Raw genomic sequence first — 13,705 nt, 5'->3', positions numbered from 1 at the left:
AGACTGCTTTTGAGAGCACAGTTAAAGGAAAACTTATTTTGCTCTTTTCACATTTCTAACCTAATTATGAGCATGTAGATTGTACCTTCTGTGATGCAGTTAACTGTCTTGGGTTTGTTCTCATTGCAAAGGAAAAGGTGCTGGCTAAGACTGGAGAGCATTAGGCTCTACCAGATGTGATGGCAATGTTCCTTTCTTTGTAACAAAACAAAGAGAAGGATGGCACTAGTCGTCAGCTCAAGCACACTTCTTAGCTCTATGTACACTGTCACCTTCTCTAGCAGTTGCTCAGCAGGCAAAAGATCCTGGGGTTTTCATTTAGGACTGAAGAACTTGTGACCCTTGACAGCCTTCAATCTGTGCATCAGCAGCTTTTTCCTGGCTCCAGATCAGCTTCCCTGCAGTCCCTTTCCCTCGTTACCTCTCATGTACTTCATGCAATGGTTTTGTGTCTGCAGGTTGCAAATACAACCAGGTGAACAGCCACTTCCACTGCATTCGTGAGGGCTGCCAGTTCTCCTTCCTGCTCAAGCACCAAATGACATCCCACGCCAGAAAGCACATGAGAAGGATGCTGGGGAAGAACTTTGATCGTGTTCCTACTCAGGTGACTCACTGCTTATTTCAGCTCTAGATCTGCATGTAGTGTTGGGCCCTTTGGTTGCTTGCTGCAGCAGTGCTTTAGTGCCAGGACACTTGTACCCACACTCTTAAGGATACAGGACTGCAGCAGGGATATGAGAGTTCACCTAAGGTGGCTTCATCTGGTTGGACTTCTACAATACGAGTAAAGATTCTCAAGCACAGATATCAGAGTGTTACTTGGTGTACACAGCTTTTCTTTGTGAATTATGGAGGAGAAAAATGAGAATGGTAGCCCAAAAATACTCCTATTTACAACCTGCAGTCCCTCTTTCTCTCACTGAACACCAGTTGGCTTATTAAAGTTGAAGTGCTTAGGATGTGGAAGCATTGAACGTGCTGGTTAAAGCAAACATTTCCTGTTGCACATAAAGAATTATTTGCTGCTTTCACAGAGGCAGGGAGGAACACCACTCTCAAAATTTCTCTTCCCTTATTGATTGGGAGTTAGTCTGGGGCCCTCCATGTCCTCTCAGGAAGCAGCAGAGTGATGCAGTTACTCCTTTTGTCACACTCAGCTGGTAGATGAGGTTTGTCTCATGAGTAAATTGAAGCAGTTCAGCTGCAGCACTGAGCTGCTCTCAGAATGGTAGCAGTCCTGCAACAGCCTGCTTTTTCTTACTCCTTAGTTGCTTTAGGTTCAACTGACTGTCTCACTCTGGCTTTATTTAAATGCCTATGATGACCTGAACCTAAGGACATCTGGTATATAAAAAACAGAAGAGGCTATCTGTAGAAGCAAGATGGGAAGCCCCTTTCATTCTGTAACATGGGAATGACAGGGCCCTGTTGGTTTCCAAGTACTGCCAAGAAGTTAATTCGCTTTAATGAGTTCACACATGCCAAGGAAGCAGTGATAGTGCAACACAAAAAGCTTAGGTACAAGACTCAAACTTAGGCAAAGTTTGCGCCACTGCCTCCAGCTTTCCCATGCCGTAGTGCCCAGCAGGCACTCCCTGCTGTGTTCAGATGTAGGTTGCTTCTAGGTACCTACCCCTGGTACTGTGCAGGCCGGAGCAGTATCCCCTGTGTCACAGATTCAGTTGCAGTGTCCCAGCATGCAGGCCCTGGGACAGTCATGCCAGTAGTTGCAGTTGTATTGCCAGCCTCTGAAAGCAGCAGGACCTACACAGCAAGGTAATAATGCCAAGATTAACACCTCCTGGTTTTGAATGCATCAGAATCCACACACCAGGGTACCAGTGCCAAGATTAACACTCCCAGCCTCTGAGTGCATCACAATTCACATACCAGAGTACATGTGCCAAGCTTAATGCTCTGAGCTCCCAGGGCAGGAAGATTCAGGCTCCTCACCACAGTGCCATGGGTCCCAGTCACGAGCATGTTCCAGCTATCCCTCCTGAACCGTGACAGAGAAAGAAGCACACAGACAGATGGTTTTGGTCTTGGCGTCTTGCTTTTGGTGTGAAAGTCCCCATCCTATTTTCTTGCTGCAGGTTATTGGCCACACTCCAAGAAATGAAAGTCTCCCCCAGGTTGGCAGCATGGCACCCAGCCCAGCCTCATCAGGAACCCCAGCCTCATTTCAGGGCCCCCCAAGCATGATGGACACCGAAACAGATGAGTACATGGATTACACTGGCTGTAGCCCTGGGGGTATCTCCTCTGAATCTTCCAATATGGACCGCAGCTGCTCCAGCACTCCAGTGGGCAACGAAAGTACATCAGCAGGTAAGAGAGAAGGAAGGGGTGAGCTGACATGGCTCATCAGTTGCCTGGTCCCTTGGGAGATAAACTCATGAACTCCCAAGCCAAAGGACAGCTACACTTTAAAATATAAACTGTTACAGCTTCGCAGTAGTGTTTCTTACTAACCTAGCTCCCAGCATTTGTGAGGAGATCAACATCTATGACTTAACAGCATACTGTTTGCCTCCCCTGAAGAGAGAGATTTTGTCCTGTGTTTTGGAGTCAGAGCTATTTTAATAACTGTTTTTTGAAAAGAAATGTTGTGAGCCTCTTCTGTACTTGGCATTGCCTCCAGTACCTTTTGTATTTCCTTGTGCAGCAGCTGAAGTCAGGCCCTTTCCAGGACTGTTGAGGCACAAAAGGCTGTACAATAGCAGATAGTTGCCCAGGGTATAAATGTACCTACCCCATCTTCAGAAATCAGCATAGAAAAGCAGCTCCCTGAGCTCCCTTTCTCATGCCAAAACTCTTGTTCCAAAGCCTCTTGTTTGTGCAGTGTTGCACAGAGACCTCCATCAGCCACCCTTTTTGCAGGTGAGTTTCTGCCATTGTTTCCTGTTTGCCAGGACAACCTATAGCCATCTCCCCCTGCCCTGCATGACAGGGTTCTCTCTGCAGTACTCACCTGTCTTGTATTAATTCTGTGGAGATCCAGGGATCTCACAGCTCTTCTTCCCAGGGCTGTAACATTCTAGGGCTGCCTCACCAAGTTTGCTTTAGATTCATACACATTTTCATACTTCTCTTTCCCTCACCAGCTGGCTAAAGGCTTTCATACAGCACATCTGCCACACCTTGTGTGAATGCTGCTGGGGCATGACACTGGTTGCCCCATGACTTTAAAGCTGCTCCCTAGAGTTCTGGTGGCAGAGTGGCACAGTTCCTGGCACCTTCCTTTGTCAGTTTGCTCTCTGCTCCAAGCCACACTTCCTGGGAAATGGCCCCCACTGCTGTCAGGTAGCGAGCAGCTCCACCCACTCAGTGTAAGACCTTCCTTACAGCTGTTGGCTGGCACAGGCTGGCACCATACTGAGGAAGAAGACCCAAAGAAGCAGGAATTCCAGTGTGAGAGCCTCTGGCTCTTCCCCCATGCCAGGAAAGCCTCTTTACCTTCTGCAGAGACAACCTTCTTCTTCTGATGCTGTCAGCTCCTCACCTTCTGTTTCGTCTCTGTTACAGTTCTGTTTCATACATTTGTAAATGTATTTTCCATTTTCATCGTATTGCTTCTGCTCCTGGGTTCTCATTTCAGTTCTTTTGTTTTTGTTTTTTTGTTTGTTTGTTTTGATGTTTTGTTTCTTTCTTTTTTTTCCTTTTTTTTTTTCTCCTTTTTTTCTCTCCACATTCTCCAGGCTGCCTGGTTCCTTCTCCTGCTACTGCTGCTGCCGATGATGCCACCCACAATGCACCACAACCTCAACCACCATCTCTGCCTCCATCTTTCTCACAAGCCCTGCTTAGGTCTCCCCTTCCCACCCTCCCCTATCTCTTCTCTCCATCTTGTCTCTCCTACTCTCTGCTCAGTGCCACTCTTGGATCCAGCAGAGGCATTGTCATGCCTGCCGCCAGCACCGCTGGGTTTTCGCCTATCATTGCCACTCCAACTCCAGTAAAAAGTGATGTTCCCTTAGTTCAGGATGCAGCAGGTAACACTTCTTTGCTTGCTTTCTTAGTGTCCTGTGCCCATCTCCTCCCCCACTCACCCTGCTCCACACCTTTGGGTCAGTCAAAAAGCATAACATCACTCTGTGTCTTACTTATCCAAGAGCCTGGCCTTGCCTACTCCTTTGTCTGCTGACAGTAACCAGAGCTAAGAAGGGTCGCCACAACCGCAGCAGATCACCAAGAGACATCTGGATACCTGAGAGCAACTGCCACAGTTCCACCCCGTCAGAAAAATCTAACAAAATCCATAGCCAAAGTGCACCTGCAGCCTCTTGGCAACAGCAGGGTGGCCACAAAGCTAACGCTTGCTCGAGTAGAGCCAATGGGACTCGGGATTCTTGTTTAGATCTTCCAGGCCTCCCAGCCCAGTGCCTGCTACGGTGTGCTGCAGGCAGCTCAGCAGGCAGCTGTCTGACAGGGTGCCCAGTTCCCCTTGTTTTATCAATCTTGTAAGCTTCACAGCTTCCTATTCATATAAACGAAGCCATAAAACTGAGGGCTGCTTTCCCCAGCACCAGTAACAGAGTGCAGGGCAGTTCAGTGTCACTCTGATGACATCATCAGGCAGCCCAGGCTGTTTCTCACACTCGCTGTTGTTCCTATCTGCTCTTAACAGCTGCAGACTCCATTGAGGTTTTAAGGTGCCACATTTCCCATGTGTGACTTAAGATCAGAGGTGTCTCAGGCTGGGGATTCTTGTTCCAGCTGGGAATGTTTTTTAGACTGTGTCTCAGTTTGGGCTTCTTTTCCCAACTCCCAGCTCTTTTCTAGTAAAGTAAGGGCATATTTGTCCTTGAAGTTCACCCTTTGTAGGATTCTGGCAGCCTACAAATGCCCCAGTCATTCTTCCTGCCAGTTCAGTAATGCCAGGGTGACGGGGTGGGGATATAGCTGGAGGCCCAGCTCCACTCAGAAGTCGACAGGTTTTCTCTGGCAGCACTTGGCAGAAGGATCCTGGCCTTGTCCAGAGGAGCATGCTCCAAAGAACAAAATACACACAGAAAAAATACTTTTTTTCTTTTAACTGATTTGCATGAACCTGAACCACCTTAACCTTGTGCTGTGCTTTCCTCTAATAATGAATTCTAGGTTTGCTTTTCTTTTTACCTTTGTCTAGTTTGATGAATGTTGACATTATTAGGAGCTTAGAAGACAAGCTTATGGCATGCACCTACCACTGAGATTTGCTTGGGCTTACAGCTCTTGAGGCTTGTCATCTGCAGTTGGGTGCTTCAGTTCAGTAGACTGAACATAGTTGGGTCCAGGAGAGTGCACCAGGTTATCAGCTCTCTTGGTCCTGCCCTGGCTCTGAAACTTCACCTGTATGAGAAAACAGAATTGCTTTAGCTAAGCTTTGAAGCACATAGGCTTGATCTGTGGTAAAAGCTGGGCAGATGCAGTGAGTTTAAAGCAGGTAACATTTTGATTTGACTTAGTTCCCAGATTTCCCATCCAGAGTCCTTCCCCTAGCATGCCCCATCCCATGTTCCAGTCTGAAGGCTGACAAGATGAGCATTCATGCTACTGATAAAAGACTTGCTGGTTTGGCTGTCATTTGTGTAATAGGAGTTGTTCTGGGCAGCAGCACTTTGCCCCGGCTCTGATGCACTTACATTAGTGCTGGAAGCACAGAACAAGGTTTCACCATACCAGATGTTTAGGGGGCGAGCAGAGAGTTAATTGGTCACAGATAAGCTAAGAGCTTGCTACTTTAGAATCTGCAGGAAGAGATCCATTCTTTCACTGCTAGCTGGTTACATCAGGCTCAGCGTGCACTTTGTACCGGCTACATGTTACTAAGATGCCGCAAGCTGGCCTCTGTGTTTGCAGTCCGAGCAAAAATGCCATGTAGCTGGGTGTGGAAAACCTTTTGTTCTTTGCTCATCCTGCAGTCGGGAGCCTGGCCATGGGAATGATGCAGATTGAGTTGCTGCCACTATTTCCAATGACCTGTCCCAAAAGTTTTAACTTTCGGAGGCTTCCTTCAAAGATTGCCACCTCCTCTTCAAGGGGTGTCACTGGAAGGGCCAGGCATGGCAAAAGGAGCATTCATCACCTCTGACACCTGCCTATCAGCCAGGAAAAAGCACAGTTCTACAAGTCAAAGAGATGACTGTTTCTTCAGCCTCCCAGCCAAGGATGCAAGCTGCTCTGGATTCCCAGGCCCCAGGCAGTGCATGTCACAAATCATGCCTCTTTTCCAGAGGATGGCAGTTGCAGCATGAAGAGAGGCCAAAAAAAAAGGAGTATTTTAGTTGCAAGCTATAATTTCCAATTACACTCACAGTTCTGCACCTGCTGAGACAGTCTTGCCTCCAACTTTCTCTGTGCTGCATGTTGATACTGGAGACTGTGGTTTGATCCTGGAAACAAAAAACACCAAAGGACAAAAAAGTTAATAGATATAATGAGGTCGAGTCCTTGATGTCAGCTTGATCCTAGGGGACATGAGCACCAGCCAGTGATGCTGGCCCTGTGAATGGAAGTGGAAGATAGATGAGGACTCTTTATTTACTAGGGGCATCATGTGATTTTTGAGACCCAGGGGAAGGCTGCAGAACTGGTATTTTCTCTGAGTCCACTGGCTAGTGATGATGAGAATTAGCCCCATTGAACATCTGTCCATCTGTCTTTCTAAGTGCACTCGCTGTAATATGTAGGCTCATTAAAGTGAGGGATGTTGCAGTCTCCTGGCCAAAGTCCATCCTATTTCTATAAATTCCCCCCTTGCAGTTTTAATCACACTTGGGATCTTCCTTCACTTCCTGCCTGGTCCTGGCAACTGTAGTGCAGCACAAGAGCCTGGGTAGGGAGAGCAGCCCACACCTGCCCATTTCTAACATGCTTAAACTCTTCTATGACTTCAACCCCAGTCAGCTACAGCACCACCATGCAGTGCTTGGAGTGGAATGAGTAAGCTTCTCTGAGTTGAAGTCTGATTTGAAGGGAATAGGAGTTGAGATAAGCTAAGCAGCAGGGGAAACTGTGAGAGCAGAAAACCAGAGAGGCAACAGTTGGCATTTGGACAGCGTCAGGTACCCCAGAGCAGTCATCTGCCAAGAATGGAGGGAGCAATGTCCAGCAGCAGTGTGCAGCAGGCATCAGCCAGCCCTGGAGCCCAGGCATACTGAGAGCTGTTGGGTGGGAAGAGCTGCAGCCTTGTGCAGAGCTTGCCAGGATGGTTAGGAGGTATGGGGAGACCTGGCTGTCAGCAACGCCACTCTTTGCTTTGCCTCCTCAGGGAACACCATCACTATGCCAACCGCCTCGGGGGCCAAAAAGCGTTTCTGGATCATCGAGGACATGTCCCCGTTCGGCAAGCGCCGCAAGACCGCGTCCTCGCGCAAGATGCTGGACGAAGGGATGATGCTGGAGGGCTTCCGGCGCTACGACCTCTACGAGGACTGCAAGGACTCCAGCTGCCAGTTCTCGCTCAAGGTCACTCACTACCACTGCACGCGGGAGAACTGCGGCTACAAGTTCTGCGGCCGCACCCACATGTACAAGCATGCCCAGCACCATGATCGCGTCGACAACCTGGTGCTGGACGACTTCAAGCGCTTCAAGTCTTCACTGAGCTGCAACTTCCCCGACTGCCAGTTCTCTGGCAACAGCACACACTTCCACTGCCTGCGCTGCGGCTTCCGCTGCACTGACAGCACCAAGGTGACAGCCCACCGTAAGCACCACGGCAAGCAGGACGTCATCAGCGCTGCTGGCTTCTGCCAGTTCAGCTCCAGCGTGGACTGCGAGGTGCCTGACTGCAAGTACAAACTCAAGTGCTCCCACTTCCACTGCACCTATCCTGGCTGCAAACACACGGTGGTGGGCATGTCACAGATGGACTCGCACAAGCGCAAACACGAGAAGCAGGAACGAGGGGAGCTTCCTGCCATCTCTCCTGGCCCTGAGGGCCTTGCCCACTCCACTCTTGAGTATGACATCCAGAACTCTTCCATCAACCTGGACAGTTCCCTCAACCTCAGCACTGACAACAACAGCTCCCTCTTCTTCCTGCAGAATGCAGCTGGTGTGGGCCTCAATGATTCCCTGGACCTCAGTAAGAAGCAGTCAGAAGCCATTGAAGGTCCCTCACCGAGCAGAGCTGGGACTGCACCTCAGGAGAGGGCAGCGGTGGCATCTGGCTCTGGTGATGTGGAGGATGAGGACGACTCTTCCCAAGAAGATGAAGAGGATGATGAGGAAGAGATGAATGAAGAGGAGGAGGATGATGAAGAGGAGGATGATGATGATGAGGAGGAGGAGGAGGATGAAGAGGAAGACTTGAACACAGATTCTGAAGAATCGCTGCCTGACCCTGAGGGCCTGGGCACTAAAGAAGATGGAGAACCAGAGGAGGCTGCTTCTTCCACAGACCACGGTGATGCTTCCGGGCCACAGAGTGAGCCAACCCTTACTCCAGCCCAAACTCCTGCTCCTGCTCCAGCTCCAGCAGCTGCCCCAGCCTCTACCGTTGCTCCAGCAGCTTCTCCTTAATCTTAGAGACAAAAGTGGCAGTGGTTTGGTTTTGCTCTTACACAGAATTTCTAAGAGGACCCCATACGAGGCAAGAACAAAGACTGGGACGGCAAGCGACAAACAAACTCCGTGCCACACACGAGAGAGAGGCAGGAAGGCAGCCCACGCTCCTCCGCAGGCCCCTAAGAGACAGGCTGGCAGCAGGACTGGTGCTGCATCACTTCATTCTGCAGATCACAGAACACAGGGGGCAGGATGCAGCAAAAAAAATACCCTTTTAGATGGACATGAACCTTGAGGGTACCAGCTGCTTCTCCTGGCATGGTGTGTGGGGCCTTTGCCCGTCTGGGGACCCTTTGTTATGGGTGGGGCTCTATCCCCCCTTTTTTCTTTCTGGGTTTTATTTTTCCATGTTTTCAGTTGTACGATATTAATAATAATCTCCACTTCTTGGAGGGGGGGGTGGGAACAGCAGGGAACGAGTTCTAGCCATATATATCTGTGTGTGTGTCTCCCTATATATGCTGTACACACACACACATATATAAGTTCAAGGAATTGGTGTCACAGAGACAACCAGCTCAGCTTTTGCCGTGGGAGGGAGGGGTGAGGGGTGCGTGCTCTCTCTCTCCCCACCCCTCCCCCCTTCTTTCTCCAGCATTACATGATGGCATCAGACAGCACGGGTGGGAGCGGGTATTTATTGTCACATAAATAAGGACGCATTAATGAATGAGCAGGGGTGGGAATGGGACACTCCTCTGTTCTTCCAGATCCTTTTTACTATTGCTGATAATAATTTTGAATGCTATTTATATTGTTAAGCTTTCTCAGTCTACACTTTCTCTGTAGGACACCTCTGCTCATCCCTGCTGTTCTGCCTGTAGGGACCTAGCCGCAGTAACTCGGGAAGAAGGAGGGTCTGTCACACTGGAGGACTGGGCTTAATCTCCCATCCGGTTCCATCTCATCCCAACCCCCCCAGCGCTTCCCCTCTGGTGAGGGTGAGGCGTTTTTGTGGTGCTTCAGTATCCCCATCTCAGGAGGTTGTGAGCTGATCCTCTGTCCCACAGGGCAGCACAGGCACACCGTGCTCACAGAAGAGCATCCCAGCCACTAACGCAGCCTTGAAAACACTCCCAAGCAGTCCTGCAATGACAGGTATGTTCTCAGGCCCCAAGCCCTTGCCCCCAGCCTCTCACTGGCCACAGGCAAGTCTGCCCTTCTGCACAAACTGAATCGGATCTCTGGTGACTCCTGGCAGAGGGGGGAGGCACCACTGAAGAAGGAGGCAAAGGCAGGCAAACGCTCAGGACCCTGCTGTGGGATGTCCTGCTCAGACTGGGGTGGGGAGGAGTGACAGCACTCCTGTGCAGCACCTGTGTAGCTGCTGGCCCAACCAAGGCTTTTGCAGCTACAGAACACAAGGCTGCTGCAACCTGTGCAGCACAGAAAACTCGAAGGTGGGGAGACGCCAGCTGAGGCCAGGATGTAGTCCAGGCAAGAATTAACGCACTTCTGGGTCCATGCTGATAAACTTTGACAAGTAGGGCTAACAGCTTGGGCACTGCACAAGCAAATGCAACTACACTGTGGTGAGACCTGCCACCTCCAGAAGCTTGGGTTTCGCCTGCTCTCTCTCCCTGCCCTGTCTGGGAACACACTACAGGACACTGTCCCAGACTCAGCAGGTGAGCCAGCCGCTGTTTTGGCCCCAGCACCTCGCCTGGGCTCCAGGACTAGCCATAAGAATTCACCCCGATAGCAGTTGTTCCAGTACCAGTCTGTAAGTGCACCAACTTAGCAGAAGCCTCCTTCTGGCTCAACTTTGTCCCTTTTTGCTTTTATTTTTTCCAAAAAAACCCTAATCCTGTAACACCATGCAGGCAGCCCCTCCCTGCCTCCATGAGCGCTTCAGCTCCAGGGGGTCCCTGCTGTTTGTTTTCCCCCGGAGCAGACAGAGGCCTGGAGAAGTTTAGGTTGTTTTTCTTTTTTCCTTTTTTTAATTTCCCTAAGGAACTGGTGCAAGATCAGGTCTGATTTCTAAACAAGCAGCTCAGCTGTGTAAATGTGGGGCCAGAATGTTCAGAAGGGGTTTCAGAAGGAGAGGCAGAGAAGAAAGGCAAGGTGCACAGTATTTCCCTGCAAAGGTTGTTGCTAGCTCTAGAACAAAAGAGAAGCCAGCAAGGCCGGGGGGTGGGCGGGGGCACCTGCCTTCTGGACAGCCCTGAGGTATGGTTAAGTGTCTGCAATTTTGGGTTTTCTTTTCTTTTTTTCCCTTTTTTGTGTTAATTTTCTCCTTCAATGTAGTGTTTGTTTGTAGGGGGTGGCAGGGGAGGCGGGGGGGGCCTTCATGCTACGTTTGAGGCTGACTTCACTGCTGGCACTGAGCGGAGCTGCACGATTCCGAATGCTAACTTGAATTTTGTAGAGACAAAACAAAGGACAACAAAACAACTGAGATATTGTTATTGCTAGTTTGTAGGTAATTTAACTCTTTGGAGTTCTCTTCCTCTCTCAGCTCTTTGTGTGGCTTTTATTTTTCCAGGATTGGGTTTTGTTTGGTTTTGTTTGGTTTGGTATATCCCTGCCCTGTGTTTTCTAGCACAACCCAATTCTTGACTGTAATGAAGCTCACGTTGCTGGGGCAGAGCGAGGGGATCAGGCCCTGGGGTTTCTAGAAACAGAATGGGGCAAAATGATTTTTCTGTGGCAGCATTTTGCTGCAGGGTCTTGTACATTTTTTTCCCCATATTCAGCTACTTAGATAGGATGGTGATGGGCTCCAAGAGGAATCCTTAGATGTAACACAAGCCACATCTTGCAGAACCAGATGTGTTTGTTTAGTTCCACTGAAACCAACAGGATGTGTATCAGTGACTTCTGTGGGAGCAGGACAGAGCCTGCTGCCTCCAGCAAGCACCCTGCAAGGTCCACAGGCACCTGCCTGCAAGGTTGCTCATGCTGAGGGCAAGGGGGTCTGGTTCCAGTGGCCAAGCCACTGCTTTCCCTTCAGGATAGACAGGTCCATTCCCTGCTGTTAGGAGCTGGGAACCTGCACCCATGACATAGGGATTTTACCTCTCCCTTCCATATCTCACCAGCTCCACTGACAGAATCACTGCACAACAGTGGGAGAAAGCAGAAGTGTGAGGAGAAAAGGGGTAAAAGATCCACCAGTAGCCAAGGCCAGCCCACTGGGGTTAGTGCTGCTGTGAGCCACCATCCTGGGCAGGTGCAGCCACTGCAGCTGGATCCATGCTGGCACAGGGCCTTGTGTCACACTTCCTGCGTGGCTGAGTGTGCCAGAGGGGCCTGTGTTTATCTATGCACACCATTTCCTCCCCTAGGCACCCTACTTCTAGTATCTCAGCCTGTCTCCCAGACTTCTAGCACCTCTTCTCCAAGAGCTGGCACAGAGAAGGAGACTACTGGCCCTATCCCCCATCCTCACTTAACCTTCTCCAGCCCCTGCTCCTGCCAGTCTCTTACTGTGTCTCTATTTACAAGTCACAAAGTTAAACCCATCTTTTGAGTCTGCCATGTTAAAGCTTTAATTCAGCAGAACCCTTCAGAAGAAGCTTTCTGCCCTGGCAGGGGGTTCAGCCCAGGCTTTAGTGCTTTTCTGAACAGCACAAAGAGGTGGTTTGCACTTCCAGCTCTCATATCACTTGGACTGTTCACACAGTGCTGTTGAAATACAGGCTTAAGGAACGACCAGAGAAAGAAGAGGGAGATTCAGCTGTGTGAGGAGAGGGAGAGAAGAGATGGAATTGTTCTGTCCAAAACAAGATAAAAACCAAACAAAACAAACCTGGAGATGGACCCTCCTGATTCTGCTACCACTCACTGCTGAAGAGCAAAAAAAACACACCAAGAAGGAAAGGAACTAGAAAATCTTGACTAGATTGTTCATTCTAGCCACAAACTCAACTGGATCGAAAGTCTGTGTGGAAGGAATTTTATAAAGAAAATAAAAAGTTTTAAAAAAAAAGTCCAATGTAGCAAAACAAAACAAAACAAAAAACCACCCCCAAAAAGAAACCTTTAAAAAGATAAAAATGAAATGAAAAAAAAAAGACAAAGAGGGAGGATTTTAGCCTTTTGTAATCTCCATATTGCACACTAGGACTATAAGCCATTGCTAGCTCATTTTGAATTTTAAATGTGTACTTTCTCCTTTTTGTTTGTTTTTCGTTTTCTTGTTGGCTTTTATTTGAATTATTTTTTTTTTCTTTTCTTTCTTTCTTTTTTTTTTTTTCTTTCCGTGGGGGAGGGTTGGGGGAAAAAAAAATAAAATGCTTGAACCACCAATGCTCTTTTTAATGTTTTATAAATATGTATGTGTATATATATAAATACAAAAATAATATGTATGCACATATATATGTGTGTGTGTATATATCTATATGTATATACATATATATAGATATATAGATATATATATAGGTTTTGAGACAAAAAAATGCAGAAAGTGAAAAAAAAAGAAAAAAAAAAAGAAAAAAAAAAGAGAGAAACAAAAAACAGCCTAACCAGGATGGTGTGCTCTGATTTACTTGAATCTGGTCTCTTCAGCACCTGCGTTATTAAGAACTGAATATTTTTCCACTTGAATTTAGTGCTATTAGAAATTTAATATATGTGTTTTATTTATTTGATTTTTTTTGCATGACTGATGCAAGGTTTGACATTTTCACTCAATAAAAACTGGAAAAAAAACACCAAAGTTTTAAGTGATGAAGTTGTCTTCTTGATTGAGGAGGAGGAGGGTTATTCTAGGTGGGTTATGCTCTTAAGAGCTGACAAGTCACAGAGCAGGCTGAGGCTGCTAGAGCTCTGTGGTCCCAGTCCTGGCCCTGCACCTGCTCTGACAGCCACGGGTGTGGTAGCAGGGGGTTAAGTGCAGTAGGAACAGAGTTCTCTGCAGATGGACTCTGACCTCAAGCCTTTTCAGGAGCCCTGTATTTTGATTTGAGGTGCTCACCGAGGCCCTTGACAGAAGTGGTGGTTACAGCTCCACTAAACTGGCAACTTGAGGTATAGGAAGTTCCATGTAAACATGAGGAGGAATTTGTACCCTGTGAGGGTGACAGAACACTGGAAGAGGCTGCCCAGAGGGGTTGTGGAGTCTCCTTCTCTGGAGATACTCAAAACCTGCCTGGACATGTTCCTGTGTGACCTGCTTCAGGTGATCCTGCTCTGCAGTGGG

General features: G+C 48.4%; 1 protein-coding gene across 3 annotated transcripts in view; it reads left to right on the top strand.

Moving 5' to 3' along the window:
• The window catches only part of CASZ1 (castor zinc finger 1), a 65,761-nt gene extending 56,808 nt beyond the window's left edge, over nucleotides 1-8,953 (top strand). For all 3 annotated transcript variants that reach the window (XM_064172335.1, XM_064172334.1, XM_064172333.1), the window contains 3 exons: nucleotides 459-607; nucleotides 2,100-2,334; nucleotides 7,259-8,953. In XM_064172335.1, the coding sequence (XP_064028405.1) occupies nucleotides 459-607; nucleotides 2,100-2,334; nucleotides 7,259-8,514 (1,640 nt within the window). In that variant the 3' untranslated portion in view covers nucleotides 8,515-8,953. The remainder of the gene's footprint in view (nucleotides 1-458; nucleotides 608-2,099; nucleotides 2,335-7,258) is intronic.
• Nucleotides 8,954-13,705: the final 4,752 nt, after the last annotated feature.

Source organism: Pogoniulus pusillus, chromosome 36 (assembly GCF_015220805.1).
Source record: "Pogoniulus pusillus isolate bPogPus1 chromosome 36, bPogPus1.pri, whole genome shotgun sequence".
In the NCBI taxonomy this organism is placed as follows: Eukaryota; Metazoa; Chordata; class Aves; order Piciformes; family Lybiidae; genus Pogoniulus; species Pogoniulus pusillus.
Note: the sequence above shows the minus strand (reverse complement) of the source record. Positions and strands in the feature narration are given on the sequence as shown.